General features: G+C 48.5%; 1 protein-coding gene across 1 annotated transcript in view; it reads right to left on the bottom strand.

The window, feature by feature from the left end:
- The window catches only part of Edar (ectodysplasin A receptor), a 76316-nt gene that overhangs the window by 24796 nt on the left and 24501 nt on the right, over positions 1–27019 (bottom strand). Inside the window, exons 2-4 of the mRNA XM_021227457.2 lie at positions 4148–4216; positions 3408–3530; positions 1470–1651 (exon numbers count right to left, since the gene is read on the bottom strand). Coding sequence (XP_021083116.1) covers positions 1470–1651; positions 3408–3530; positions 4148–4198 — 356 coding nt within the window. The 5' untranslated portion in view covers positions 4199–4216. The remainder of the gene's footprint in view (positions 1–1469; positions 1652–3407; positions 3531–4147; positions 4217–27019) is intronic.

The raw sequence follows: 27019 nt of genomic DNA, 5'->3' as shown, positions 1-27019 counted from the left end.
CACGCCTTTAATCCCAGCACTCGGGAGGCAGAGGCAGGCGGATCTCTGTGAGTTCGAGGCCGGGCTGGACCGACAGCCTCCAAAACAATACAGAGAAACCCTGTCTCATAAAACCAAAAAAAAAAAAAAAAGGGGGGGACCTGAAGCCAATTAATAAACGAAACAATCAAAATGAAATTCTAGGAACTGTGTAAGCTACCAGAGACTAATTTTTCTGTCTACTATCAGATTTCACCGAGATTCCCTCATTCAGAGGCAAACCCATAGTCTACACCAACCGGCCTCTTCCATGGTTCTTATACAGTTATGTGGGGATACGCCTATTCTGGGTCTAATGCTGTTGTCCCTTCTTGGGGAGTCCCACAACACAGTAACTATAGCAACTATGCGGGCAGAAAATTTATTTTTTCTCTCATGTTTTCAAAGGGAATAGTCTACTACCCTCCCTATTTATAGCTCTCTGCTTTTTTGCATGTTCAAGGATAAGGTTACATGATGAGGTTCTGCTGTTTCATAGATTCACTCAACAAATAAACTCAAATCACACTTTTCGTCGGGGACCCGAGCAAGCGTTGGATTACCTAGCAAATATTTGGATAGCTGAGTCTGTGGCTCAGGAGGTGGCCTAAACTGAAGACAAAACACTGGGAAACTGGGGCGGGAGGCTGTCACCAGCAGATAGACAGATGGCGTTAGGGGCTGTGAAATATTCACCTCTGGTATTAGCTCCCCCCGGCCCCCACCTCAGACCTGCCACATCATGGCCGTTAGCTCCATCTGGTCAACCATCACCTTCATGACCTCCACCTCTGTCACCTCCTCCAACCACACCTGCACCGCCACCGCCACTTCCATCCCCTCCCCCACCTCCCACCATGCTTTTCTTCTCCAACTGCAGTCTTGCAAAACAGGATGTTTTGTGGCCACTAGGGGGAGGCAGCAGCAACAGCTGTGGCTTAGTATTGATCGCGTGTCCAGATGGGAATTTTCTGACTCTGGGCAGAATTTGCTAATGCATTCTATCAGGAAAACGGAAGGATTTTTATCTTTTTGTCTTTTGGAGCTGTTGCACTTTGCTTTTTGATGGGGAAGACCTATGTGCTACAGCAGTGTGGGAAACAGACATCAGCGGACCTGAGCTTTTCACTTACGGGTTTCCCAGAATAATGTCAGATTTTCATCCCCCTCCAAAATGCTTCACATGTATTGTTTCATTGTAAGTGTTTCGCTGGTCTGTTTTACATCAGCAGTCGGGCTATATTATGGTGATGCCTCCTTATGAGCCACAAACGCAGCACCTGACGGCTGCCGGTCCATGAGTAGCGACAGGATTCACCAGCCTATTACTATCCACAGAAGAAGGTGACAGAGGGTGGGCATGACACTTTGTGAAGGCCTGTTGTGCTTGTGGGGTTCTGCTCACAGGGTCCCTGCTCCTCATTCAGAGGTCAGCCCAGCAGCCCACTTACCCGGGGAGACATGGGCCACACTCAGCGTCGTTTTCCATGTCTCCTGGTGTCAGCACAGTGGCCCTGAAGAAGCCCTCACAGTCCTTGTGGCGCCTGCATATCTGGTAACCTCCTTTGGAAAACTTCTCTGCAGGGCAGGGCACACAGCCATAGTCGTCATCTTTGGTGCCGTATCCACAGGACTGGCAGGGGATATGAGAATACAGCAAGTGACTACAGAGGCCTGCACGGTGGCATGCTATTTCCACCCTCGGCTGTCCATCCTATAACAATTGCAAAGTCCTGGCTTCTCTGGTTCTTTCTCTAAGTTTGCTCCTCTCTATCATTCAATAGTGACAGCCTCTAGCCTCAGAGGAGGTCATTTAAGTAGGTCCACTGGCTTCTCAGAGTGCCTCACTTGAGGACCAGTCTGGGAACCTGAGTTTTCTCAGAACTCTGCAAGAACCCCAGACACTGTTGTCACAGACATTCCTCTGATGCTCCAAAGAGCGTGTGCGCTTAGCCTTTCCACAGAAGGGGAACCCAGCACGCAGAATTGATTCACTGTTCCTGGAGAGCATTTCCATCTACTTCTAATTCAGACTGTCAGCCCAACACGGCAGGGCGGGGCACTTTCTCAAGAATTTAGAATGCCCAAGAAATATGATGGTGAGTGCACAGCTGGAGAGAGTGCACAGCTGGAGAGTGCACAGCTGGAGCGAGAGTGCACAGCTGGAGAGTGCACAGCTGGAGCGAGAGTACACAGCTGGAGAGTGCAAAGCTGGAGAGTGCAAAGCTGGAGAGTGCAAAGCTGGAGAGTGCAAAGCTGGAGAGTGCACAGCTGGAGAGTGCACAGCTGGAGAGAGTACACAGCTGGAGAGTGCACAGCTGGAGAGTGCACAGCTGGAGCGAGAGTACACAGCTGGAGAGTGCAAAGCTGGAGAGTGCAAAGCTGGAGAGTGCAAAGCTGGAGAGTGCAAAGCTGGAGAGTGCACAGCTGGAGAGTGCACAGCTGGAGAGAGTACACAGCTGGAGAGTGCACAGCTGGAGAGTGCACAGCTGGAGAGTGCACAGCTGGAGAGTGCAAAGCTGGAGAGTGCACAGCTGGAGAGTGCACAGCTGGAGAGTGCAAAGCTGGAGAGTGCACAGCTGGAGAGTGCACAGCTGGAGAGTGCACAGCTGGAGAGTGCACAGCTGGAGAGTGCACAGCTGGAGAGTGCACAGCTGGAGAGTGCAAAGCTGGAGAGTGCACAGCTGGAGAGTGCAAAGCTGGAGAGTGCACAGCTGGAGAGTGCACAGCTAGAGAGTGCACAGCTGGAGAGTGCACAGCTGGAGAGTGCACAGCTGGAGAGTGCACAGCTGGAGAGTGCACAGCTGGAGAGAGTGCACAGCTGGAGAGAGTGCACAGCTGGAGAGTGCACAGCTGGAGAGTGCACAGCTGGAGAGTGCACAGCTGGAGAGTGCACAGCTGGAGAGTGCACAGCTGGAGAGTGCACAGCTGGAGAGAGTGCACAGCTGGAGAGTGCACAGCTGGAGAGAGTGCACAGCTGGAGAGTGCACAGCTGGAGAGTGCACAGCTGGAGAGTGCACAGCTGGAGAGTGCACAGCTGGAGAGAGTGCACAGCTGGAGAGTGCACAGCTGGAGAGTACACAGCTGGAGAGTGCACAGCTGGAGAGTGCAAAGCTGGAGAGTGCAAAGCTGGAGAGTGCAAAGCTGGAGAGTACACAGCTGGAGAGTGCACAGCTGGAGAGTGCACAGCTGGAGAGTCCACAGCTGGAGAGTCCACAGCTGGAGAGTACTCAGCCAGTCAGTGCACTGGGCTCTGTAGCTTATACCACTCAGCCCTGGTGAATGTACCTTGGTGACCTTTTGGTCCTCAGAGACAGTTTAGGATGATGGTACCATGAGCATACCCTCACCTCCCCAGAGGTCAGGGACACAGGCTGGTCCTTACTTACCATGTAGGGCTCCTCCCCTGGTCTGCAGGGAGGACACTGGTGACACAGCCCAGTAGTCTGGTTGTGGTACTCATTCTCGCCACAGCTGGAGTCCTCTGCCTTAGCTGAGCACATCAGAGACACCTGTCACAGAAAGGGTGCTTAACCTCCACACCTCCTCAAGACACAGTTACATGGGGACAGTCCCCAGTGAGCCCACGGTTGGCCACCCCTCTACCCCAATCCTCAGTCATCCTTAGAACCACTTCTTCCTGACTCCACTGTCCAAACTTATCCTCTTCCCACACCCATTCTAAGCCTTGGGTTCTCTTAAGCTCATGAGGGAGGCACCCCCTTTCTTGAGTCTGTAGACATCTATGTACTACAGGGGCTGGTCCTTCCGTCTCATGGTGTCCCAAACCCCACCACCAGGCAGGACTCACAGAAACTTTCTGATCTTTTTAGCCGTGGGCCCATTACACAGGCTAACACATCACTGATAAGCACCGAGAGACATTTCTACCTACAAGCCCCATGAAGAGAGTACCAGATAAACGGTCCAATTAGAACTGGGGGTACTGTAGTTCTCATTCCCGCCTGACAGCCGGGTGTAGGAGGCTGTAGGAGTTCTGAAGCTGGGTGAAGGAGGCTAAGGGCAGTCTGAAGTGGTACAGCTGGTGAAGGTTGTGGCCTGAGGGAAGGACCCTGCTCTGCAGGTGCTGAAGTAAGTGTACAGTGGAGAGGCACTCAGAACAACTTACCACCAGCACCGGGAGCCAGGACACCCACTTGCAGTCTCCCATGTAGGCCATGATCTCCTGGAAGTTTACCTGTAAGACATACTGCATCAGTATCAGGTGGCCCAGCTGCCTTCACCTTCATTGTTTCTCAATGGATGAAGGTTACTTCCAGCAGCCAGCATGGGAATAGCACACCCCAAAGAGTAGAGTCTATTCTTTCTAGGTCTGTGGATCACAACCCCACTGGGGGTCAAATATCAAATATCCTACATAATAGATATTTACATTATGAGTCATAACAGTAGCAAAATTACAGTTATGAAGTAGCAACTAAATAATTTTGGGGGTCACCATAACATGAGGAACTGTATAAAAGGGTCACAGCATTAGGAAGATTGAGGACCACTTAATAGACAGACAGTAAGCTAAGATTCAGGCTGATGACCCTGAAGGCAGCTCACATACCCTCTCCAGCATGATACGATGCCTTAGGAAGAACCCTCAGAGGGAAGGCTGAACAAATGGGGCCTGCTCTTAAGCTGGGAGCTGGGGGTCAGTGTTTACCATGCTCTTCAGTTTGAAGAGTCGTCTTGTGCAAACTTTAGCTATGTGGTACCCTGGGCTGGTCCTGCCTGGTGAGATACCATTGCTCTCAGAGCCCCCTGGAAGGGTCTGCCCTTTCTTTGGGAAGTCATTAGAAGGGAAGAGTGAGATGATGTAGTTCAGCCCACCTCATTTTATAATTGAAACAATGATGAGCAGAGGTTAAGTGACTGTCCGAGGTCATACAAGTATTTCATGTATAGAGGATGACATAGTGCAGGAATTCACATACTTTCACCAGCTACTACATTAGTACACGGCTCTGCCATAGTGTTATCCTATGAAATGGGACTTGTGTTTTACCTGGAGCATAAGTATTAATCACCCTACATGTTAACATGCTAGATTCCCCAGGTGCCACCTATGGCCACCAGGCTGTCACTGGGGGGGGGGCGTAAATTAATGACAAACAGCACACTCTCTGATAGATAGAGAATACAAGGAACCTTCTAGAATCCACTGCTGACTTAAGCCTCAAATCAAACTAAACCCTCAGGAACCCCCTAGATCTTTTATCCCGAATTCTCTCCTCCTTATGGTTGCTCATGGGAACCAGTAATTTTCAGTAGTGCACAAGAGAATGCTGGGTACGGAGGCTCAAGGTGTCTGGAAACCACCTCCTCCCTCTGACCCTCCACCCTCTCCTCTTTCCTCTTCCTTGTAGGAACTTGGCCCGACAATATCCTAAAGACACCGAGAAAAGTAGCCGAAGGACTGTTCGTGTGTTGAAAATAAGTGTGAGAAGGCTGCACCAGTCGGGCAGGGCCAGGGAGGCCTTGAGCATTCGAATGTTCGAAATCTACTTTCTGGTCCCAGCAGGTTTAAGGTCCTGCTCAGTCTGGGTTCTAGAATTAGGGTGCACATTTAGGAGAGAAAGATGTAAGCAGGCAGAGATGAGGCAGGCAGGGTCCATATGTGATGAACTTGGAACTTAACAGTTTTCAGGACACATTTCCTTCCTGAGCAGCTCTGGCCAGTCTCCTGCCTCCTCCCCATGGAGCAGTAAGTGGCCACACTCCTGTTTAAGAGAGTGGCTGGGATCCAAGTAGGGCTCTGAGATGTCACTCTTATTTATAACCACAATAAACAAGCACCATAATTCTGGGCTGGGGGTGTAACTCAGTGGTTAAGTACCCCCACAACACACACACATACACACACACACACAGAGTTTTGTGTGTGTGTGTGTGTGTGTGTGTGAGAGAGAGAGAGAGAGAGAGAGAGAGAGAGAGAGAGAGAGAGAGGCCCTGCACCCCCACCACTGCACCTGTGAGGCCCTGGGTTTGGCCCCCTAGCACTAGGACAAGAATATAGGTGCTTCAGTTCCATGGAGCACCACACAGGGCTCAACAGTTACGTGACAAGGACTTCATACAGAAGACCTCCCTGGTTCCACAGACTAGGACACTGTCTGTATGCACAAGAGTGGGGTCTGAGTGACACCCTAGCTGTACAGCAGAGCTTGTTTTGGGCGGGAAGTAAAAGAGTATAGAGGCAGGGGCCAATGATTAGAGAGGATGGTTGTGTTCTATTCTGTGAACCTTGTAATGGGAGCTATTTCACTCTAAGAGCTGTCTGAAGATGGGCATGCTGCAAGAGTCTGGGAAGACCCAACCAGGGTCACTGGCAAGGCCTTGAGGGACAAGGTCCAGGTCTTCTATGAGCTCAGGCACCTCAAGGTTGCCCTCACACATCGCTGTGTGAGGGTGGCCTGCCAGAAATGGCCAGGCTTCCAGACTCCTTCGCACCTCAGTACTGTAACGCAAGATGAAAGTGCCCAGGTTGCCCTCAATTGTGAACTTGTTGGGTGTTTTCCTTCTGGCAAGGAACAAGCTGGGGCTGGCAGCAGGAGAGGCAGGGGGACCCAGCTTAGAGGCTGAGAGGATGGCTACAGCCCTAATGGGTGTGGAGGGGTTGAGGCAGAAGAGGTCAGAAAGGGGCCGCCATCCTCACACGCACTCCTGCCTTAGGTCCACAGCTCTGACCTTACTTCAGGACACTGGGTTTAGTGGGGATGAGTTTCCATCGTGACTGTGGATAGGGCCAGAAGCTCTGGGTACTGGAGGCTTTCCAAGAGGCATATGAATGGTTTCTAATTTAATTGATGTCTAATTATAGCAGATTCCTAGGAGCTTCCCTGAAACACGGGAAAGCGCAGGGCCTGCACACTTTGGTGTCAGCCTACGGCATTTATTGGGAGGCTCATTAAAGATGTGCCCAATAAAACTAGGGTCAAAAGGAAAACAAATAGACAAAGGTAAACAAGAAGCTAGCAGCATCTTTAGTGCTTTGCCCACTTACCCTGAAAGGGTGTAAGGTCTGGGTGGGAAGGATAGCCCTGTGGTCAGTGCTCTCCTGAACATCAAGAGTGCAGATGGAGGTCAGCCCAGCTGAGAGGAAATGGGGCTCAGCTGCTCCCAGCTGTGAGCTCCCATCACTCTGGGGAGACCCAGTTTCCCACACCGTCAGAGGTGCAAGGGCTAGGAGTTGAGAAAGCTGCCTTCAACCCATGACTGAGTTGGTAACGGTAGTCACATCCCCTCCCATCTGCCTGCAAGCAATGCTGATGCTTAACTTGTATAATTAGCCAGCCAGTCAATGACCCAGGCCAGGGCCCTGTAAACTGTAGCTACTGGTAAATCACCCGGTCCCCGTTAGGCTGTCAGCATAGCCCATTGTATTTCAGCAGCACTTGCCTGTTATATGATGTCTGGAACATTGACCCTGGGTCCAGGCAGACCACATGAGCCCTGTCTGCTGTCAGCCCTGGACAGGAAGTGCTGGTACTGTCTCATGAGCGCCTCAACTTCCTTCCCACCCCCTCTACTCTGCTTTCTGCCATTCCCACCTCCACGCAATCTCTACCCGGCGTGTCAACATGGCCAACTGCAGTAAGGCCAGCGTGTGATCCAGTACAACGAACCCCAGGCTTCATTTTTATCACCTCCACTCGAGGTGGGCTCAATTCTTATCTTCGTTCTGTAAGTCAGGAAATGGACGTGCCAAGGGGCTAAGTAACCTGCCTGAGATATGGCTATCCCTTGTTTCCAGTCCCTACACTTTGTTTATATATAGCCCTGGGCTGGAACAATGGGACCTATTTCATGATTTGTCTCTGTGGCACCCACAGGCTGGGTCTGCACAGCCCTGTCAGAGGAGCCCATGAAAGGTGGGGCAGAAGAGGTCAGGTACCCCTGACCTTGAACTCAGCCCCCCTGTTCTCACCCCTCAGCTTGGCTTGGGAATTTCTGCACATGGCCTCCCTGTGGCTCCTTCCTCTTTGGCTGTCTGTAGCCAATTTTGGATGGTGTGATCTCAGAGAACTTGGGGGTGTTCTCAACACAAATGTGCCTGGGACAAAGTCCTCATGGTTCCTCCAGGGATTCTCGTTTGCCTTTCTTCCCTTTAGCTGGAGGTGGAAAAGCTAAACAAGACACCTCCCGCCTCATCTGCCTAAACCTAGGAACAGCATCGTGGCTGTGCACTGCAGATGCCTGGAACTAAGGACTAAAGTTCATAGTCAACTTAAGGTCCAAACAAATAGTTGGGCTTCTGTCAAGGAACTCTTCCCCCAATGGGGCCTAAATTCCACTGACAAGCAGTAGCTAAAATGCTATGTGCCTGGCGGGGGGCAGGAAGGTTCAGGTGGTACTTGAGATATTTGTGGTTCATCAAGCTGGGGTCCACAGTGAAGACTGGTCAGCTCTGGTGTGTTAACCATATTTCTGAAGTGTTCCACCTTGACCACACTCTGGGCTACAGTATTACCCTCCGGGCAGTACTTCAGGGGTCAGGTGGTCATTTACAGTTTGGAGACCAGAGGTCCATGATGAGGCTGCAGTAGGGAGGCCCTGTTGGTTCACAGGGTACGTTCCTTCCTTCAGTGCCATTCCTGATGCTGGGCAGGGATGCCTGAGAACTCTTGGGGGACGAGCTGGGAAAAGGCACAGACTTAGCTCGCAACAGCTGGTGCCCTGCCCATCCTCAGAGGCCCATGTCCTGTTCCTGTGGAGAGTGCGACAGGTGGAGACCTACCTAAGTCTTGCAGGGGCACTTACAGAGGCATCTTAAAAGGCTCAGTGTGAGGGATTGGGGTGTGTGTGTGTTGGGGGGGGGTCTCTCAGGAGCCACAGGCTAAAAATCTGAGTGTGACTTAGGTGAAGTCAGGAGGGTGCAGCAGGCTTGTGCAAGGTATCTCTCTGTCAGTGACGTTGGCTTCACCGTGAAGAAACGGTTTCGAGGAAGAAAAGTCTGAGTGATCTCCTGGGAGCACGGTGCATGGTGGGAGGAGGAACGTAATGTTTAGCTAAGGCTTACGCCCCCCAAGAACACAGAAAGAGAGACTCTGCCGGGTCCCTCTCTCTGCTAAAGTCTGCAGCCAACAGCATCTCTCATCTATATTCTGCAGCTTCCTTAGTTTTGCTCCCCCACACTTGAATCCACCCATGTTTCGGTACAGCTGCCATGAAAGCGTGCACGCAGCTGTCTTCCAGACCCTGGGGACAGAGAAAAATAAGGTTCCCGCATAAGGAGAAACACACCAAACACCAAATTATGCAGGAGTTTAGGCACACTGTCCCAAGTCCTCACTTGAGAATCTGTGTCTCTACTGGGCAGCTTGCCTCTGTTCTCTGAGGGTGGCTATGCCGCCTGCTAGTCAGTCACCCGCACAGCCCAGTCTCTGGGGTTCCATGTTCTTCTGGACCACCCTAGAATGAAGAGGGGCTACCTATGGCCGTGTTTCCTACTGAGAAGGTACTACCTTGTTTCCTACTGAGAAGGTACTACCTTGGGTACATCCTATCCCACATCTATTGACTGAAACAATGTAGCCCCACAGGATGAGCAAACCCACACTCATTTTTCTATGTGTGTGGGCCAAGGTTGCCTCTCTCCTTCATCTTTTTCTGCTCTATCACTTGAGTACTTGAATTGGGCAACTTAACGTGTTTTTTTTAGCTCGTCCTCACCAGGTTGCACTGACTGGAATCAGAGGTCTGCTGTCTCTGCATCCCGACCCTTGCCCCGACCCTGCTGCATCCTTAGGGGGCCATGTCTGATGGGATCTGCAGTGGGGTGGCTCCTCCCCTGTAGAGTGAGGCCAGGTGCTGGCAGCCAGCAGTGTGTGGGAAGCAGCTGCAGGGCTAGGTCATCTCCCTCCCACAGTTCCCCTCTCCCCCAACTCCCAAGCTTTCTCCTGCAGCAGGAGCCTGAGGGGAGGCTGCTGGTGGCCTCCTCCCAGGCTTTAAGATTCTCTGATCTCCCAACGGCCTCCAGTTCTCTCTAACAAAGATAGATCTCCATTCTCCCCAGAAGCTGGATTCATCATCACAGCAACTAAAAGCACTTCCGCTGGATGATTGATGAAACAGAGGGCATTGCTCATTATTGCTCAGTGGCACAGAGATGAACTCATCCCCCTTTGCGTTTGCAAAATCTGCTGCATTTCCTCTACGAGCCCCTCAGGGGGAAGGTCTCCACAATGTGTTTGGTGTGACAGTGTACCTCTGGCATAGGTCTTCAATGACTGTCTGTTTTGAACCCCGAGGCCCCGTTTCTTGTGTTTCCTACTGGGACCCATGGCAAGTGAGGCCACCCATGGATCAGCTAGAAAAGGACTTTTATGGTCACATGGCTAGGGACAGCCCAGAGCAGAAACATGGCAGTCTCATCAAGCAGAGGAACAGAGAATAAAGATGAGGCAGAAATGCTTGAGCACAGAGCACTGAGTAGGTGCGGGAGCACTGAATAGGTGGGGGAGCACATGGGGGAGCACTGAGTAGGTGGGGGAGCACTGAGTAGGTGGAGGAACACTGAGTAGGTTGGGGAGCACTGAGTAGGTGGGAGCACTGAGAAGTTCAAACTACATCATACAGGGGTAGAGAACCAGGGGCCATTATTTATGACTTCACATAGAGGTTTTCACACTGAAAGTTCTTGGTGTTAATCTCAGAGCTGTGAGTGGCCATCTGGCTTCTGCTGCTTCTCAAAGCTTGGGGGAATGTCTGTGTATTTTCCTCAGAGGACACTTGTGCTCTTCAGGAGACACAAGTACATGTACATAGACAATAATGGGTGTGTTCTGGAGAAATTGTCCTTATGCAGGTGTCATAGACTGCTCTTGCCCAAACCTGAATGGTACAACCTAGCACACAGCAGGCTGTTGACATGTGTGGTGCAGCATTCTGCTCCTAGGGTTGTCTGTGGTGAAGAGAATAGCTGGAGATACACAAAACAAGCAAAACTGTGAAGAGACACAGTGCACGTGTGGTGTCCAAGCCTGGTGTAGGTGGAATACAAAACACTGCTTTATAATAAGCTCTATTTCTTTAACTTAAAGATTTATTTTATTTAAATTATGTGTATGGGTGGTAGATTAAAATGAGTGTGGATGTTCACAGAAGCCATAAAGAGCATTGAATCCTTGAGGAGCCAGCGGCAGAGGCAGTTCTGAGCCACCAGATGTGGGCGCTGGGACCCGAACTTGGGTCCTCTGTAAGAGCAGTACAATCTTTTAATCGCCAAGCCATCTCTCCAGCCCCTAACTTGTTCTTTAATAAGTAAAGGGCGTGCAGCCTAAAACAACAATTAAAAGTTAATATAGTAAATACGTAAGTAACACAATAGCTCATTATCATTAGCAAATGTGAAGTGTTGTAGATAATTTTACTATGTTGTCTCTTATGCAGTTGGCACTACAGTAGGTTTGTGTATACCAGCATCACCACAGACACACGAGGAACGTGTTGGTTCTCATGGCTGTAACGCCACCAGGCCACAGGAATTTCTCAGCTCCATTATAATCTCTAAGACGAAACATCTGTATCTGCACTTTGTTGTTGTACTTCAGTCGCTACATGGCCTGCCCATTCCTCTCCCTCCCCCCCTCCCTCCTTATCCTCTTTCTGTGTATGGGCACGCAGAGCTTTTCTCTCATACTCTTCCTATCCACCAACCCATTTGTCCATCACAAAGCAACCGAGTATCTACCACTCTAGACAAGACTGAACAATCGGGTCAAGACTGTCATTTGGAGGAGTTTATTATTTGGTGGATACCACAAAAGGCTAACACAACTCGGCGAGAAAATACCGAAGGGAATGAGTGATGGGTTTAGTGGGAACATGGGAGGTAGGGAACTGACACATTTAGGAGATCAGGAAGACTGTCCTAGATCCTTTGAAAGAAGAATGGCTAGGCATTAGCTGAGTCATAGGGACAAGCAGAGGAAAATGAAGAGGCTGGACCACAGCTGGCATGTCCCATTTAGCAATGGGAAATCCTACCATGTCCTCTCCAGGGTCACCACTCTGTTTTCTTCTCTTAGCAGCAGATAAATGAATTGTTTCCTACTGTGTTCCCATGAAACCTAGGGCATCTTGTCTTATGTCATGGAAATACTGTGCCAAGCCCCCCCTCAGCTCTTCCCTCATTTCTTTGCTCTCCCAGGCTTCAGACATTTGGAAAGCAATGTGCTCAGCCCATCTTGTCACCATGACACCCACTATCTCTCTCAGAGGGCTCTCCTAGGAAGCAAGAAGCTGGCCCCAGTCATGCTATGTAAAGAGAAGGCGTGTTGGCATAGCTCGGTAGGCATGTGATCACTGCCCCAAAGCACGTGGGGCAAATAAGACAGTAGGCTGTGAAGCAAGGAACTTCGTCGGCCTCTTGGCTCTTCTAAGATTGTTAATGTGGGTAAGTTCGTCTGCTCCCACATGGACGGGGCTGACTGAAGTTGAAGGTAGGCGAGGTTGTGTGGAGGGCAGGGCAAGGTATGCATATCTTTGTGTCTTTGGTATAATCTCCCTCTACTGTGTCCCACATTCCTGTCCTCCTCGTTGCCCTCTGAGTTACCATAGAGACGGTGACTGTTACTGGGAGACGGAATGTAGAGAGGAAGCGCTAGTATTTTTGAGTGCTCTGATCAGTCCTGTGGGAGTACCTGGGCCTTGGATAGGACCCTTGAGTGCCCTGGTCAGTCCTGTGGGAAAGTACTTGAGCCTTGAACGGGACCCAAGAGCAGTCTCCAGGTGCTCTATTGATCTCAGCACCGAAGTCTAATGTCATCTTCACTTAGCACAGAGCAAGATGCTGCCCCACACGTTGTGACACACCAGCCAAGGCAGGGCTGGGGTCAGGGCCAGCACAACCTGCAGGAAAACAGTGCACCACGGCGGTAGCTGTTCTCAGAGTCTGCGGGCCTCTGGAACACCCAAAGTCTCACTGTCCTTATTAGTGGCCTGTAGTTTTATATTCATATTGCTGACTAAGTTAGTTTTAAGTACTCATCTTTTTTTTTTGTTTTTGAGGAACCATACATAAAAAATCATACAATTCCTGAATCCAGGGAGCAGTTGTGATCATTTGCACCTGTGTAGACTTCACCGTCCAGAACAAAGCAACCCTTCCTCCCTTCTCTCTGCCATGCACCTGCCCCCACCCACACTTCAGCTGCCACCAATCAGCTTTTGTCATTATAGATTTTCAATCCTCCTGACTCTTCTCCCTAAGTTCAGGGATCACAGGCAGTCGTTACCGTGCTCTCAAATAGTGTCCCGTATGTCCCAGACTGTCTGGTGTGTGGATAAAGCATGTATGTAGTCCGCATGTATGTATGTGTGGACAAAGCATGTATGTAGTCTGCACGCAGCTCATCTCTTTTGATGAATAGAGTAACTGAGTATCATGACACGGCCAGATTTAGTGTCTTGTTCTTGTCTACTGCTAAGTTACGCTCTATCGTATTAATAAGCAAGAGCCTTGTTTCCATTTGCCCATTTGGCTTCTTTTTCGCTAAGATTACATTTTAAGAAATGGTGGCTTGGGATTGTTTCCAGATGCTAGTGCTGTCTTGACCCAATGTTTGATGTAGGAGATTTCAAAAGAGGAAGCCCCAGATTATGCCCATGTCTTTTTGAGCTCTCCCAAGAAATGGCATGCACGGGCTGTAGTCTTCCTTCCAGTATACAGTTCAGTTGGAAGACACCATGTTTCCAAACTACCTTTGAGTTTCTGAAGGACCTGTGGCTGCCATGTCTCACTGGCCGGAGAGACGAACATACAGGTTCACAAGAGTGAACTGCACAGCCTCTTCTCAGGCAGCCAGGGATGTGCTGAGAGGGAGGGTGGCCAGTTTAAAGCAGTGGTTCTCAACATATGGGTCATGACCCCTATCCTGTGTATCAGATATTTACATTATGATTCACAACAAGAGCAACATTACAGCTACGAAGTACCAATGAAAATAATTCTATGGTTGGGGGGGTCACCATAACATGACCTGTATGTATTAAAGGATCACAGCATCAGGAAGGTTGAGAACCACTGGTTTAAAGTATAATGTTTGCCTGGAGCCATCACATAGAGGGAGTGTTGAAAACAACTGCCTGTTGCCTATTGTATGTAGTCACCCTCAACAAAACCCAGCCGCATCTTTCATGCATTGACTCAGAAGAGCAGCAGCTTGTGTGTGGCCTCTGTCCCCATGTGCTGGGGATCTTGGTCCTGGTAGCCTCCTCTGGCTTTGGAGGGAAATTGGGCTTCCAAGTGAGGCCCAGTTACTCAGTGAGTATTGGGGTTAGGCAAAGCTGCTGCACCAGAGGTATCTCCGCAGAGGGGACAACAGCAGCCAGAGAGAACTTTCTTGGATACCATCAGGCACCTGTGTGATGTGGAGCGCACAGCCCCTGTTGTTGACAGATGCCCTGTCACATACAGATCGCCCTTTCTACCACCTAGAGCTGCTACAGAGGCACCTGCCACGCCCTACGTATCTGGTGGCTTATGGAGGAGCAGAGAGATTGATTATTCTCTTTGAGCACAGATTCAGGAATGTCCTGGGAAGCGAAGGTACCTTGTAGGTCCTACAGACAGTGTGTGTGTGTGTGTGTGTGTGTGTGTGTGTGTGTGTATGAGAGAGAGAGAGAGAGAGAGAGAGAGAGAGAGAGAGAGAGAGAGAGAGAGAGAGGCCCAGAGCTTCTTTGTTTCCCGAGTTTTGAGAGCATAAGTCCCAGATCCAGAGAACAAGACTGCTAAGGTTAGGCTCTGCAGGGAAGAAGTTGGCAGCTCAGAGTGCTGGGGGTATGGCTTTCCCGCATACATCCCTGCCATCTACAACCTCATGAAACCATGGAAACAGCGAAGATCAGTGTGCCCACTCTCTCCTTCGCTGCTCGTGTTCCCAGTGAGCCTGGAGAGACCAGGATCTCCTTCACTTCCCACCCTCACGTGACCGTGAAGATTTCTGAACCTTTTTGTTTCTAGTACATTCCTGCTTTCTTCTTGACCCTTTCAATATCAGGCCAGCTTAACTTCTGGGTACAGGCCACACTTACCATAAAGTGTTCATACTCCAAGATCCTAGGGGATAATGTGTTAAGATCACGCCAGTGCAGCCCAAAACCCCACCTGTGCCCCAGGCTCTACATTTAAGTGGATAGGATTTGGTTTGTTTGTATTTCATAAGTAGATGCACCCCCCTAATTCTGGGGTTAGGCCACTCCCTCTGCCCCCACTGACAGAAATAACCCAGCACAGGTGCTGTTTCACACAGATGACCCGGATGGAGCAGACTATAAATAGCCATTATGTGTCCCCCTTCAGAGAGCACTTTGTTTTTCTATCTTAAATTCGAGTTCCAACATGAAGCAAGGAACTTGAAGATTTGGATCCTTCCTGTCAAAACCAGAGTCTTGTTCCACCGGTTTGAAAGAGCGTTCTCTTTGCAAGTACAGTAACAGGAAGGACTCGGGGAGGCCGTGATATCCGTGCAAGGTCAGCCAGGACCCCAGGGATGGACCTGCTTTGTATCCCCAGGGCCTTGGCTTGATGGAGCATAAAACAGGAGCTGTTCACATCCTTCCGGGCCTGGGAATCAGTGGGGTTGAGGTAAAACCTGTTCCTGACTTCATTTTTCATCCAACCACACCACTCACTAACAGAGGCAGATTATAGTGCAATTGCCCTTGTTCTGTTCCCCACCCCGGACCTTTCTTCAAGGTATAGTAGTTGAAGTCACTATGGAAGTATTAAATATACTTTTTAGAAAAAGAATGGAAGGGACTGAGGTTGGGACTCAGTGGAGAGTGCCCAGTATGCATGAGGCACTCTCTAGTCCAGGCACTGATTAAAAAAAAAAAAGCAAAGTAGGATTGTCCCTGCCGACACAGGCTGTAACTAGCCTGGAAGATCCAAGTTCCGGCACGGCTCTGAGAGTCACATAGGTTTGGGTAAATGTGCTTCCAATGTCACCTGGGCTCCTGCACAAAAATTTCAGTGCAAATGCTGGCCTTTAACGCAGTAATGGGACAGGAGGAAGAGCTCTGATGCTCTGATACACAAATGGATAGCTATGGTTGATGACAATTAGTTGAACATAAAGAGAGCGAGTAGTTAAAGCTTCCCAGTACAAAATGATAAATGCCTGACATGATGGATATGCCAATCATCCTGACCTGTGGCACACATACCTGAATACCATTCTGTACTCCACCAATCTGTGTAGCTATTGTGTGCTAATTAGAACTAAAAAAAAAACAAAAGCAAAACTGGAAGGCTGTGGCATCTTTCCATTGACCTGGTGTGTTGAATAACAAGAGCCCAGCGCTTTCCTGGGTCTGTCTTGCTTGCATGCTGGTGTCTGCACACCCTTGGAGAGACAGCTTAGGGATGAGACTACTGGGCTGGGTCAAGATGACAAGAGACAGCCCCGAACAGTGACCTGGCAGGAATCATTTCTGCTCCGTGTACCTCAGTGACCTCACTTCTCAAGTAGGGTAAAAAGAAGAAGGACTTTCATGTGAGCTACTTGTGAAGACTGTTGGATCAGTAGTGTGCACATGTAATCCAAAGAACGGTATTTTCTTTCAAAAGTCCAAATAGTTCAGCCCAGGCAGTGTCGGTGGGAGCTGCCCCTCTTGTGCCTAACCTAATGAGACTGTCATTTACCTGTCAGTGGGATGGATGAATAGGTCCCCTTTCCTACTCTAGAAAGGACCTGGGACACTCATGCCCTTGGTACAGTAGGGGACAGGATTCCCCTGCTACTATGTCTACTTAGCCCTGCAGTGTTAAGTGTCAGAGTTGGGACTGGGGACAGAAAGTCTATCAGAAAGGTGCTGTGAGCAGCTCACATCTAGGATAGGAGGGATGGGCTGCAGTTCCTGTCACACAGAGCAAAAAGCTGTGCCACAGAGCCAGGTCTAGATGCTCCGGATGCCACCAAAATCAGCACTAGGGCCAAGGCAGCTACTGACTACAGAGCCTGCCCAGACTTACTGGGAGATCTTCATTGCTGCCTGTGTGGATGACAGCTGGAGGGGACCCATAGCATCTCTGCTCAATTGAAACGGCATGATGAGAGTGACACAGTTCTCTATCATGTTACACCAGTTTGGTGATTTTTTTTTAATCTGCTTTCCATTAGTGCCACTTGGAGCCTTTGCCCAAAGGGGGTTGTTGAGGCTGCAGCATGTGGTATTGGCTGTTTGCACGCCAGCCTCACCTTCTGGCAGCAGAGGGTGAGGTCTTATCTGGGGACAAGGGATCAAACCAGGCACAATGTGTGTGGCTGAGCCCTCCTCCAGAGGCCCCGGGAGAGGCTAGTGGGTGCTCTGCCAAAGAATGAAGCAGGCTGCACATAGAAGGTTGTTTATCGGGTGTCCCACACGCATTCCAACGCTGTCATGGTTGGAATGCCGTGGTTTATTTACCCCTACACTAGGAGCCCTCCAATAATGCCAAAGTGTTTAGAACTGAACGATTCTGGTACTATAGTAAAATTAAAGTTTAGAGGTCCGAGACCTACTAACTTATCAAAATCCTGGAAAGGGTTGTTTTAGGACTACATGGGAGCCAGGTGAAAAGTTGGTGGATTGAATGAAATTTGCTGTATTTAAGTGTCATAAACATCAGCCACCTAGAATCCCAGAAGAATAATTGGAAAATAATATAGCTAAAATTAAAAAAATGAGACATGCTTATTTCAAAGGTCATGGGTCCCAAATGGTTTAGGAAAATGTGGTCTGCGCACACAGCAGGCTATAAGGAAGGAAAGCTTGTCTTGTGCTGTGAGGTGTCCAGAGCTATTTAGTGAGGAGTCCAGAGCCTCTAAATTCTCGGGCACATAAAGTAGAAGCATCGTTGCCCAGGGCCGGCCCTACGCTGTGTGTGCGTGTGCGACTGTCCTATCCTATGAGACTGTCCTATCCTATGCGACCTTCTGACCCTGCCTGAAGTAAAAGGCAATTCAACCAAACTAGAGATTCCCAACTTAGGTCGGTCATACTGCGCTTCTCCCTCTTGCTGCTGGAAGCGCTAATCCTCAAGCATGAGGAATCAGCCATTTGGGAGTGCTGCCAAGTGCTCGGTGTCTTTGAGGACACATGGCCCTCCTCTCCTGGCAGTCCTCCATTCCAGGTAAGATGTGCTTAGGGTGCATCCTGGCAGCACCACCCGGCACGGCACTCCCAGCCTCCCTTGCTTCACAGAGACGGGCTCCTCGGAATCACCCAGATTCCTGCTAGCACCTGCGGTCAGGGCTGTTCTTTGGGATGGTGACACACCTGGGACAACAGACGCATGAGCATGTCTACATCAGCCCAGGTCCTGCCCAAAGCAGGGGCTCTGAGAAGCCTGTGGGTCTGTCCTGAGCCATCTGCGCTTCCCACGCAGTACAGCCTCTGCCCTACAGTTCTTAAACGTACAAACGAGGTGGCTCTGGCCGTTACTGGTCTCCAAAGAGAACAGCTTTAAGGCTGAGTTCTTGACATTTCCTTCACGGGTGCTGCATTCTTTAAGCAGCAGCAAAACTCTTTACTGGAGAAACTCCAAGGACTCTGCTCACATACACAACCACCCCTGTAGCGTCTGCTGCAAGTTAATGATAGTTATTTTTGTGTGGGAGAATTAGGATTTCTCTGCCTTGCTTTCTCCTTCATATTTTATTGCCCTGTTTGATTTTTAGGCTTTTAGCATGCTCTATTTTTAACAAAAGCAATAAAATAATTATGTTAAAGAAAGGAATATCAATCACAGAGAGAGAGGGGTGAGGAAGGAGGGGGGCGGAGATTGTGCCAGTTTTGTTTTTCAGTCAGTGGTAGAATGCAGCCTGGCTATCTTTTTTTTTTTTTTTTAAGATTTATTTGTTTTGTATACACTGTTCTGCCTCCATTCCAGAAAAGAGCACAAAGATCTCATTATAGATGGTTGTGAGCCACCATGTGGGTGCTGGGAATTGAACTCAGAACCTCTGGAAGAGCACTGAGTGCTCTTAAACTCTGAGCCATCTCTTCATCCCATGGCCTGGCTATCTTACGTTCCCTGTGTGGCTATGTTTGGCAGGGCCTGGGTCAGGTATTTCAGGATGATCTTGCCTGGACCTCTGATTCCTCTGGGCCATGTTTTCATGCTGTCATCACTCCTAAGAAACCAGCCTCCAAACAAGGGCATGATTTGTAAGGTCACAAAGAACCTCTTATTTTCCTTAGATGCCTTGCCCATTACACAGATCAATTGACATTGGAAATCATGTTTGGGGCCGCAGGAACCAGTACCTCCTACCAGAGAGCCCCTTCGACCCATAGACCATGTGGAACATGGATGCTCTCATTTCTTGCAAAACCCATAAATATGCACAACCTATGATTTATGTGCCCAGATCTTCACAGTATTCAGTGACAGATGTCATGGGCAGCTGACTATATGGGTGGTATGTCCCTTCCAGATCAAAGTTTCATGAGCTCCCCATCGCCAACACCCTCATTTTGTGAGGGTATGAAGCAAGCAGTGTCTGGTTAGGGGGACATGCTTCTCTGGAATGTGGAGACAGGCTGTTGTACCTGGGCCCGCCAGGCAGCCAGTGTGTACATTGGTGTCTGCCAAGCAGTGATGCTAGCAGAGGGACACCTGGAAAATGTCTGACCTCAGGAAACATCCAAGCTTTCACAATGGAGAAATCCACAACCCTCCAAAATATATTCTTTCTGCATGACCAACCTACAGCTTTATGATAAGAAAGTAATGTGCATTCCATAGGAGCCACACTTTAATGACCACTAGCCATACCCAATGGTGAATTCTCACCTGTATAAGACAGGCTTTGTGTCAGGTGACCTTACCCAGCTGCAGGCTGATATAAGTGCCCCAAGTATGTGCGAGGCAGACTGGGCCAAGCTCCAATGCAGGGTAGACCAAATGTCCTGAGAGTAGTTCTTGGTTTAGAATGTTTCAACAGGCTTATTGGGATAGAGCCTTATTACAGGTCAGGGAGCATCTTTATTTCTTACAAGGACCAAACCTATGAATAGCAGTATGTGGGGCAGGGTAAGATTAATGCAGGAAATGCAAGGACTGTTTAATCCTTCCCATTTCAATGCTATATGACTGAGAGGTGGGGCAGATCATAGGTTTTTCCTTCATGACACAGAGGCATAAGTCTGTCCTGTGGATATAATGCTGACGATTTGTCACCTTCTCTGACTGACACGTGTATGGCTTTGCTGGCTAGTTTTATGCCTATTTGACACAAGCTAGAGCCATTTGGAAAGAAGGACTCTCAAATGTGAAATGCTGTCATCCGATTGGTCTGTAGGAAAGTCTATAGTGCCTTTTCTTAATTAGTGATTGATGGGGAGGGCCTACTCTAGGCTGGTGGTCTTGGGTTCTATAAGAAAGCAGCTGAGCAAGCCAGTAAGCAGCCCTCCTTCATGACTTCTGCATCAGCTCCTTCCTCTAGGTTCCCTCCCTGTTTGAACTCCTATCCTGATCTCTTTTGATGGTGGACTATTATGTGGAGTGTAAGCCAAATAAACCCTTTCCTCTCCAACTTGCTTTGGTCATAGAGTCATTACAGCAATAGAAACCTTAACTAGCACAGTGGCTTTGGAACTGATGACCAGGGTAATGGGAAATGAAAAAATGACAAACACATGAAAATCTGGGATTGGTAGGCCATGCACTATGATGGAGATGCACCAGCAGCCTGAAACTCCAGCAGTTTATTATATGCAGCTAAAGGAGGGGGCAGGTTTATTATACACAGCTGAAGCATGTGGGTTAGGTTATTCAGTAGGGAGTCCCTGTAACAGATCAGTCTCAGGATACTGTCACCCAGGAGGAGGAAGCTGTTGTTGATACCTTTCTGCACACGTTGTCAACCACCATACTTGACCAGGGGAAGGACTTGTCATGCCTATGGGTTTGAGGCATTAGGGTCCTTGACATGACCATGATCATCATGCTCATAATACACATTCACTCAGGACTTACACTCCCCATGCTCTCCATTCTACTGGCACCGCCCTCCTCCCTGGCTGGGTCCCCCTTTCCTCTTCATAGATAGAGAACCCCAGGACACAGACCTGGTACTGAAGATGGAAGTGCAGGGAAAGCTCGGGTGGGGGGCAGTGAGGTTGCAGTTTGTCTCAGCAAAAGATGTTCCTGCAGGGTCGCCCTGGGGCCCACACCTTTACATCCCTGCAAGAGTAGGAATTATGTGTGGCTGATACATGTAGAGAAAATGTCCTTGGAGGGGCTGCTGGCTGGGGACTCAGCTGTAGTTTCTGTTATGCCTCCCTTCATTCACAAATCAAGTAGGACAAATGCTGTATTCTTGGGTCATCTAGGCAACACATCTATTATAAGCTATTTATTTCTGGTGATTGTTCACCAGGTTGATAACTACCTACCCAAGTGTCTCTCAGCATCGAGTCATCTCAGTATCCATCTTCGGTTCCACCTAGCTTGATGGCATCCTACTCCAATGACCAACCTCCAGTAGAGGTTCCAGAAAGTAACCTTAGTAGATTGCCACCAAGGCCTGAACTGAATTATTTTTGGTACCTGAGAAAATTATGCATAAGATCATATAAGGCCAGAATGTTAGTCATGATTCTCAGACTAGCAGGTAGTAAACCTCAAGAAGATTGAAATCAATTCAAAGCAGAGCATATCTTGATTAAAGGGGAAGGGAATTAGTCATTAAAATTCAAATATGTATCTGAAAGTCATTGTTTCAAATCCTTCTTCTTTATGAGCTTGCATAGGTATGAGCATCTGGATAGCAACAATGTGGGTTAAAGGAGAGTGCTCTACCAGGATGGGCAAAGCACTTCACCCTGACCTCCAAGTTCTTCATCTGTATGTATACTGAGGATATTGTGCTAAAAATATCTACAGGCTCTTGCATGTTACCAGCCCATGAGTGCCCACTAGATCTATGTCATACGGTGAAGATCTTTGCAAGACTTTATTGAGAGAAATGTCCCGAGGACCCGCCTGTTCTAGCATAGCTATGTGCTTTTAAATCAGCAGACATTACTGTGCTCTGACACTGACTGGAGTGTGGAGATAAGAAGGCCAGGCAAATGAGCAGGACATTGTCATATGTAAGTCGGGTGCCAGCTGCTTTCCTGTGGTGCTTCTGTATTTTGTCCTTTAGTCCAGTGGAAGAGGAGTAAAGGAGAGGGCATATTGTCAGCTGAGTCCACTGAAGAGCATTTGCTGGATAAAGGCATTTGATGTCATCTTAAGGACTTGAGGGAAAGGAGAGGGTTTTACATGGGGTCGTGATGCTCAGAGAGACAGCAGGCGGTTATGGGTAGTTTGTTCATGGGTGTGCTGGGTAGTTTTTGCCAGCTTGTCACAAGTAGAGTCACCTGGGAAGGCAGAGCATCAATCGAGGCATTTCCTTTGTCACACTGGCCTGTAGGTCACTCTGACGGGGACATTTTCTTGATTAATGGTTGATGTGAGAGAGCCCAGCCTACTGTGGGAAGGTGGTCCTGAATTATGTAAGAAAGCAGGCTGATCAAGCCACGGACTGCAGTTCAGTAAGCAGTGCTCCATCATGGCCTCTTCTTCAGTTCCTGCCTCTAGGTTCCTGCCTTGAGTTCCTGCCCTGCCTTCCCTCGGTGATGAATTGCTACCTGAAAGTATAAAATGAAGTAAGTCTTTTCTTCCCAAAGTTGTTCTTGGTCTTAGCGTTTATTGCAGAAAAACAAAACTGGGACCTGTATGAGGTGCTAGGAGATAGAGGTAGAAGGCAGTTTGAGCATTAGCTGCAAAAGGACTTGAATATATAGATTCTGTCTCCGGTGAATACATAAGGCAGAGGATAGTGATAGTGGATTTCCGAGCAATGGAAGAGCCTGATAAAAATTGTATTAATCTTCTGTGTTTTAGATAATTTCAGTTGATCTAAATTCAGTACACTGTCCTTTATAGCCTCCATGGTGCTAAGCACTTTTTTTCTTGCCAAACTTCTCTATCTGCTCACTAATTGTGTATTTAAATCCTAGAGTGTATTAAAATTAGTTGTTCTCAAGTCTTTGTTACTTCCAACAATGGCTACCTTGAAACTGTTTCTATTAACTATTTTTTTAAATCATTATTATTATAGGTCAAGTTTTTCTACTTTTTTCATGTAGCTTGGATGTTTTCTTGTACATAATATTATAATGATATGCCATATGGAATCTAAAGGCAAGAGTTATACTTTGACAGCTGCTAAGTTGCTGGAAGGTTCTGTTGAGCCTATTGGGCTTGACTTTCTTTGTCAGGCATGGACTATTGAGATTTACTACCTCTAGCTCTAAGGACTGGTCTTATTCTTTTTCCTGTGGCATGCCTTTCTGAGGCCTCAGTTGACATACTTCCACCAACAAGGCCACATCTACAATCCTTCCTAGACAGTCCTACCAACTGGGAACCAAGTCTTGAAATACATGAGCCTGTGGGGGCCATTCTCCTTCAAACCACCACAGATACATTGCAGAGTATTTGCTTCTCATACACTTGGCTTCCCAGTGCCACAGGCAAACAAGCAACGAAAGTCCTCGTTGGTTGCCTCATCAGTAAATGTCTCTAGTTCCTATTCCAGGGTGTCTGGCACATATGAGTGCCAAGAAATGCTCAGTGGTATAATTATTTTCCAATTTTGGAAGAACTGGAAATAAAAGAAATATCTAAAAAGGAAATAAAATAACTTCCATTATGCATTTTAATTGTTTTGGTACTTGCTCAAACACACCTTTTAAGAAAAGATTAGGATCAATTTATTCATAGCGCTTTTTCATACCCTAGAGTAGCGCTTCTCAACCTTTCTAACGCTGTGACCCTTTAATACAGTTCCTCATGTTGTGGTGCCCTCCAACCATAAAATTAGCTTTGTTGCTACTTTATAATTTTCTACTGCTATGAATTGTAATGTAAATATGCATTACATGCAGGATATCTGATATGTTACCCCCATGAAGGGTCAGTCAACCCTCCAATGGGTTCATGACCCACAGGTTGAGAACTACTGCCCTAGAGCTTAATTACTATTAACTGGTCTTCTTTGTAATGGTTTGAAGAATTTCATTACATTGCCAAATCACAAATCAATGAATTCCTTAATACTTGACCTTCAGTTTGGCTCCAATTTTCACTATTATATTGTTGCAATGAGCATCTTTGTGTCTATATGATGGGATCCTTCCTATAAATTGTGAAAGGAAGAATTATGAAGCTAAAGGACACAAGATTAAGGCTTGAGATGTGAGAATGACCCGTGGGCATCATTTAAAACTTGGAAATGAATTTGAGTCATTTGAATAGGCAGATCCTGATATTTATCAGTCTGTTCTGGGTAGCCAAGAACCATGAGCTCAAACACTTCTGTGATTTTGATTGAGTAGGATTTCCCTGTACTACTTCACTGCAGTCAGCCACCTTCCTCTTCTGCGCTATCTTATTGCGTCATCACAATGTGCCTAAAAAAATCTTTGACGTATTAGTCCCTCTGCTTTTTCCTCCCCACCCTGCACTTCTGTAATTGGGATCTCACATTTGGGAGGCCCAGCAGGAATGATAGCTTATTAGCTGCACATGTGCCTACAGTTCCCCGGGTCTCACTTTCCCCTGAGTCGGCAAACTATGTCTCTGTGTGACCCCCTGGTGGGCTCTAGGTGGCGGTTTTCCATTAGCTCTACGACAGGGCAAAGCCCATGGGCTGCGGTTTGAAAGCAGAGCCAATTCCTTTGAACTCTCTGGGGGAAAGCCACAGGTCTGAGTCACGGGGTTAGGAAGTCACCTGAGTAAGGCAGGTATTCACTGAATTCATCTGATGCACTCTGTTGATTCTAATGACTGTCTTCAAAGGATCGGAATAGAGCAGCCTGGCTTACTTGGTGCCGGCAGCAGGCAGCCAGCAGCCAGGGTCCTCGGTTCTGCTCCTTCGTTCGCCGGTTCTGGCCACTGAAGCTAAGTTTCTCAGCCTCTGATCTACAGCCACACACCTGGATAAGCTAAGGTTAAGCTGTAGACTCCTCAGGTACTTCCAACTGCAGCTGAGCCTGTAATTGCTGGGGTGTTAGGAATCATTTGATGTCCAAACTCTACCTGTCACCAAGGCCTTCCAAAGAAGGCTGACTGAGGAAAAGATCCCTGAAGATCCTTGCCTTTTAATGGATCGGAGTTAGTCCAAAGGGATATTTGTTTTCCCCCTCTACTCTAATTGATGCAGCTGTTGCCTGGCCTCATCTGCATTAAGCTAAATATTATGTCTTTGTAACGTTTTTTTGATCTTCATTAATTATAGCTCAGGAAAGCTGACAAAGGCAACCTACCTCTTTAATATAAACAAGATTAATTGCACGGTTCCTGCAGAAAATGAACTACTAGCAGTTTAACAAAAAATGTTTGTCTTTAAGCAGCCTTTGGATAAAAAAAAAAAAATTAAAACTGTTACAGGAAGTACCGAAGCTGCCAAATTACCATGCCCGCGAGCCTCGCCCTCATTATCAGACTAAATGAACGCACACACCCCTATACTTTCATCCTGCTCCAGGCCCAAGGACAAGAAAGGCGGGACTGAAGAAAAAAGGGGGGGGGGGGGGGACTTTATTCAAAGAAGTGTCTCTGAAGTCTGGAATGCACCCTGGTGTTTGAAGCGGAGATTTATACCTGACACCTTTCCCTAAGCTCATTGTTGGGACTCGCCTGTTTTCACATCAACCGCAGACTGCTGCTGGAGGTTCTGCAGCAGCTAACGACCATAATCTAAGATAAATACACAGGGATTGCGATCACTTTCATTAGCAACCGTGAGCTAGTCCCTCCTTCAGCAGGAAAGCCTACAACAGGCAAATGGGCTGAGGTGGGAGGCTCATTCGGAGGGCTTGCTCAGGGCAGAGGACAGAGGAGGATGGTGGGGCAGAGGATGGCTGGAGGCTAAGATGGCTGCTCCTTGTAAAAGCACAAAGACAAGAGCCAGTGCTGCAGCTCGGAGCTGGGTTCCGCCCTGAGGTCTCTGCAAGATGCTAGGTAGTCACACATGATAACTAGATAGTCTGAGACCTGACATCCAAGAGTGGGATTCTGGTTGTTTGGGTCATTGTAGCCCTTGGGTACTCCAAATGATGGATGGGGAGTCTGGGCTGTCCTGCCTTTGGGCACAGGGTCAGAGCAGGATGGCAATATAGCCATGGAGGCTATGGGCATCCCAGAGGCATCATTCTATGTCTCCCTCCTTTGATGAGTCCTCTTGAAGTAGCTCCATAGCTGGTGGCAGAGGTACCTGGAGTCACCAGCCATGGGGAATAGAAGCCATGCTTGCTCCCAAGGTCACGTCTGGGATATGGGCTGCAGCCAGGGAAACACTGGTGCCAACTCAGGTTCTCTGTGGCTTCCCATGAATTCCTGACTTCAAGAACACGCTGGAATAGTGCCTAATGGTGTGTGTGCGTGGGGGGGTGAGGCTTGTGATACAGGGGAAGCCAAATGTCAGTGATGCTGTCACGGCTGCTGCAAGGTCAAGCTGGAACGCCCTGGTCTCGGTCCTGGAGACTGGCATCGTTTGGTGGGTAAAGAGTTGGACTAGCAGCGAAGATTTGTTTTCTGAGACAGTGAGAGCCACGGGAGAGAATCCGAGCTTGCCAGTGTGTGTGAAGAAGGAAACACAGAGAGTCAGGAACTTGGAGGCAGCAGGGTGGAGCGCTGCAGTGCCCTTAGCTAGCACCATGAGAGTCTCAAGAGTCAGGCGGGATGGGAGGCAGCTGGCTTCTGTTACAGTCTAAACCGAGATGTTCCTAGGTAGACAGACAGAGACTACCCTATGGATTCTGTATTATCTGGCATCCTGCTTTGTTTATCTGTGGCATTTAAAGCCTATGGCAAAATTATTGAGGGTTTTCGGATTTCAAAGAGGCCTGGCTCCCACGGCAGTCCCAGAGCTCAGGCAGCGGTAGCAGCATACCGTGGGGCCCCCAGCCAAGACAGCCGGCATGGCAGTTTATGGTGGTGTGAATAAGA

Source organism: Mesocricetus auratus, unplaced genomic scaffold (assembly GCF_017639785.1).
Source record: "Mesocricetus auratus isolate SY011 unplaced genomic scaffold, BCM_Maur_2.0 Super-Scaffold_100027, whole genome shotgun sequence".
Lineage (NCBI taxonomy): Eukaryota > Metazoa > Chordata > Mammalia > Rodentia > Cricetidae > Mesocricetus > Mesocricetus auratus.
Note: the sequence above shows the minus strand (reverse complement) of the source record. Positions and strands in the feature narration are given on the sequence as shown.